At 48.5% G+C, this 4,564-nt stretch overlaps 1 protein-coding gene across 1 annotated transcript in view; it reads right to left on the bottom strand.

Annotated features, from left to right (window-relative positions):
- NUP58 (nucleoporin 58) overlaps nt 1-3,001 on the bottom strand; it is a 55,351-nt gene extending 52,350 nt beyond the window's left edge. Inside the window, exons 1-2 of the mRNA XM_074985616.1 lie at nt 2,741-3,001; nt 647-786 (exon numbers count right to left, since the gene is read on the bottom strand). Coding sequence (XP_074841717.1) covers nt 647-786; nt 2,741-2,856 — 256 coding nt within the window. The 5' untranslated portion in view covers nt 2,857-3,001. The remainder of the gene's footprint in view (nt 1-646; nt 787-2,740) is intronic.
- Between the last annotated feature and the right edge of the window lie 1,563 nt (nt 3,002-4,564).

Raw genomic sequence — 4,564 nt, 5'->3', positions numbered from 1 at the left:
GAACTCAACTGCAAGCTATAATCCACACACAAGTTTGGTAGCCTCTCCCAATCTTCAGGACATACATACACAAACTTGCATTTTCAGCAAGTCTTGTTGGAATGTCTAAAGCCTTCACACATGCGTTTCATAGTACGAAATTCCAACTTCAACACAAAACTCAAACAAGACCAGATACAAATTTCAGATAGCAAGTACATACATCGATTAAAGACTCAGTTATCAGGGCTTACTGTAATAGTAATGGTGTGATAAATTACTAAAATCTCATTTTACGAAAAGACATATTTGCTAGTAATGCAATGTACACAGGTACAATTAAAAAGTTTCAGTACACTCTGATGCATTAGTCTCTCTTAAGAACATAAGAATGGCCATACTGGGTCAGACCAAAGGTCCATCGAGCCCAGCATCCCATCTGCTGACGGTGGCCAATGCCAGGTGCCCCAGAGAAGGAGAACAGAAGACAATGATCAAGTGATTTATCTCCTGCCATCCATCTCCTGCCCTTGTTATGAAGGCTGGGGCACCATACTTTATCCCTTTATCCTCTTTGTGTTTGTTCATTTACTAATTCATGACACTAATTATGCAAAAGCCCAAACTTCTACTATGTGAATGGAATAAATTCACATGCATTTCCTACCTGTATTAGTACCTCCTAGAGCAAGGCCAGTGGTAGATTTTGAACCAAAGAGTCCACTTCCAAAGCCTACAGATGGAGCCGATGTTGTTGCTGTAGCAGTTGAGGAGCCCAAAGTTCCAAAATTAAGCCCTCCAGTTGAGCTATTACAAGACAAAAAATAACAATTAGCTTCAGTTGTTTTGCAGACTAACCTTTTTGACCAGCCCATATTTGCAATTTATTTCATCCCTTTCTTCTCCAAGGCCAGCCAACATGACTCTGCCATTAAACACACTAAGACATCTTTCAAGTTCCAAAGTAAACTGGTTTGCAAAGAATGAGTTACTTTACTCCCATTAAACCAAACTACCACAAAGGTAAACTTGTGGTCATTTTATCATCACTCCTGGGATTCTTACGCTGTAAAGACCTCACTTTCAAATTAAGACCCCATTTTTGCAAGGTCAATTCTGCAGCAAGTTCAGTCTGAAAATTAAGCCCTAACAAGCGTGACAAAATAGGAGGTTTTGATATTTATGTTTTTAGAAGTGTGTCATGATAAGCAAAAAAATTGTTATTGTAAAACAATCAGTTGCATTAGATGTTAAAAGCAACAGGAAGAAGACGACATTTCAATACATTTTTGATGTACTAGTTGGGGATAGAGAACCTGCAATGTTAGGTTTAGCCCTGATGGGCCACCAGGCAAGTTCGTCTACCTAAGCCAAAGGTGTGAAAAGTCCCACAGATCCTGGTGGCCACAGTTCACTGTTGCTAGCTCATGGGAGCAGTGGACACCGGTGGCCTTGTCAGTGCCACTTCCTACAGTTCACACTGGCTGGGAACAGTGAACCTCAAGGAACAGTGTACAACAGGCATTCCAGAGGCTCCCTGGCCCAGTTAGAGCATTAAACTATTAGTATGATTAAATTATGTAGAAAAAAAATAGAAGCACATGGCACTGTGGAGTTCTCCAGTGTTCTTGCAGTAATTCCTAGCAAGAGGTAAAGCTACTGCCAGACACCACAGAAAAATGTGTGAAGTGCCATGGTCAAGTAAAATTTGACTGAAATGTTCTCGCTGAATCCCTGACAACACTAAGATGGTTTGTAAGCAGATTTCTGAAGCAGTCAGCTCCACGTGCATTCCCAGCAACAGCTCTAATAGTATCTAAACTGCAGGGGGATGGAGCTGCATAAACAAAGCTGTTTATACATTTCCATGCATCAGAGAGGTAGCCGTATTAGTCTGTATCTTCAAAAACAACAAGAACCCCTGTGGCACCTTATAGATTAACAGATATTTTGGAACATAAGCTTTTGTGGGCAAAGACCTGCTTTGTCAGATACCTGAGTCATGCTTCTGACAAAGTGGGTCTTTGCCTACGAAAGCTTACACTCCAAAATATCTGTTAGTCTATAAGGTGCTACAGGATTTCTTGATGTTTTATACATTTCCATATTAAGCCTGTCCCCTCTACTCCATAAAGCACATGTAGAGACCCATGGAAAATTTAAACTCGCCTTAAAAACACGTTTTTTATTTTCATGCTGGAGAAAGACAGAATTCGGTTCTCGGATTTTAAATGCCGAGCAGAGGCCTTAAGGGCAGGGGCGCGGAGGGGGTCGTTTGGTGCTGCAGTAGCAGACCATAGAGCAACAAGGGAATTTCCAGCGCACGAACCGGTTGCCGCTGACCCTTCCAAAAGCGCCAATGCAGTGGTATGGGCTGGGACCCCACCCCCCATCCGCCCGTCACCCCTCCCCCAACGCAGCACCCCACCTGCTTTTGCGGGCGCCGCCTTCGGTGAAGACATGAGTCGCTCTTTTCCAAGCAGCGCCTGAGAGCGACTGGCCGCAAACGGACGCTGCATCGCAGCCCCCCCCACGGCCCGCGCCGCCTCCTGAGCCAGGAAGCAGCGTGCGGAGAAAGCCCACCAGGTCCCCCATTGCCCCACGTGTCGGCGGCCCTACGATCGTCACCCAGGGCCGGGCACGGGCCTCACCAGCGCGGCGCTGTCGGCCGAGGAAGGAGCGCGCCAATAGCGGACAAGGCCCCAGCCCTGACCCCAGCGCCCGCGCCACGGGGATCGGGCCCACTCCGGAGCGCGCTTACCTCGGCTGGGCGGCTCCGAAGGAGAAGCCGCCCCCGCCGCCGCCGCCTCCCGCCCCAGCAGCAGCGGCGGCCGCGGAACCCAACGTGCCGGCCCCAAAGGAGAATCCCGCAGACATGGCGGCGGCCGGGAGCCGAGCGCGGCCTGTATCTCCTCAGTGCCGCATCGCTGCCGGGCGCCAACTTCAAACCGGGGTGTCGGCGGCGCGAGAGGCCGGTGCGGCGACTAGCGCCCCACGCGCAGCAGCGGCAGCTCCCTGCCGCAATGCACCAAGGGACAGTGGCGGAGCCCTTGGCGCATGCGCGTGGGAGTTTCACTTAAAGGGACATCTGCAAGGCCAGGTATAAATAGGCCAGAGTAAGGCTGGGGATAACGAGGTTAGCTCAGTCAGGCAGGCTGAGTTGTATTGTCATCAGTAGATCTGGAGGTGTGAACTCCAAGAGAGGGGAAGCTGCTTTTGTATTTAGCCAGCCATTCACAGTCTTTGTTTAATCCTGAGCTGAGGGTATTGAATTTGCAGATGAATTGTAGCTCAGCAATTTCTCTTTGGAGTCTGTTCTTGAAATTTCCTTGCTGCAGGATAGCTACTTTTAAATCTGCTACTGTGTGTCCTGGGAGATTGAAGTGCTCTCCTATGGGTTTTTGTATATTGCCATTTCTGATGTCTGATTTGTGTGCGTTTATTCTTTTACGTAGGGACTGTCCAGTTTGTCCGATGTATATGGCAGAGGGGCATTGCTGGCCCATGATGGCATAAATTGCATTGGTAGATGTGCAGCTGAATGAGCCCACAATGGTGTGGCTGATCCGGTTAGGTCCTGTAATGATGTTGCTGGTGTGTATATGTGGGCAGAGCTGGCAACGAGGTTTGTTGCATGGATGGGTCCCGAAAGCTCATGCTCTAAACTTTTCTGTTAGTCTATAAGGTGCCACAGGACCCTTCATTGCTCTACAGATCCAGACTAACATGGCTACCCCTCTGATACTTAAAGGGACAGTAACTCCTAAAGCCTCTAGCTCTGGGCGCGAAACTCCGGTGGGATTCTGCGCCTCGTGCGGGGGAATCGCAGCATCGGGCTGAGATGTCACCCACGTCTCCTAGTGCAAGGGGGGCAGTGAAATACCGGACAGCTGGTAAAATTGCTTGGAGTAAAGCGAGTTCAGTGGCAGTCCATGGGATCTGTGCAGCACAAACATTCAATATAACAATAGGTGGGCTTAACTCCCATTTAAACCATGTAGTGCATTGTCATCACTCAAATCGGTACAAATTCAAAATACAGACCTACATTTAAGTGGTTATTGCTCTATGGAGGTGCCTGCCTTGTCCTCATCTCGCTTGCCTTCAAAGCGTGGGCTGGTAGTGTTGGGGCAGGGGGATGCAGGAGCTGTAGCAGGGAACTGGGGGTATGTGAATGAACCGCTGGAAATCAGGGTTGGGTGTGTTTGTAGGGAGTCAGGGATAGGGGGCAGGAGGCTGGGAGCAGGGAGGAGCCTTGGGGCTGGGTTCTGGAACAGTGTAAGCCATTTAATAGTTTTGCAGCAGCATAAGAAGAGACTAAATCTATTAGGGCAATTTAATTCCCTTCCCCCGCCCTCTTTCTCCTTTACATTTTACTGGAGTCAGAGGATTTTCAAAAGATAAATTATGGTGCCTGTTTGTCTTCTGGTTGCTGGCTGTGGGCCACCTCTTTCTCCCCCACTCCACAGTCCTGGCCTAGCTATCTCCCCCATTCCCCATGGTAGGGCCAGATTAAGGTAAGGGCTGCAGCACAGAAATTCAAATACCCCTTCCCAAACAAATGCTAAAACTTGATGGAAATCAC

Source organism: Carettochelys insculpta, chromosome 1, assembly GCF_033958435.1.
Source record: "Carettochelys insculpta isolate YL-2023 chromosome 1, ASM3395843v1, whole genome shotgun sequence".
Lineage (NCBI taxonomy): Eukaryota > Metazoa > Chordata > Testudines > Carettochelyidae > Carettochelys > Carettochelys insculpta.
The sequence above is the reverse complement of the archived record's forward strand: the minus strand, read 5'-3'. Positions and strand labels throughout refer to the sequence as shown.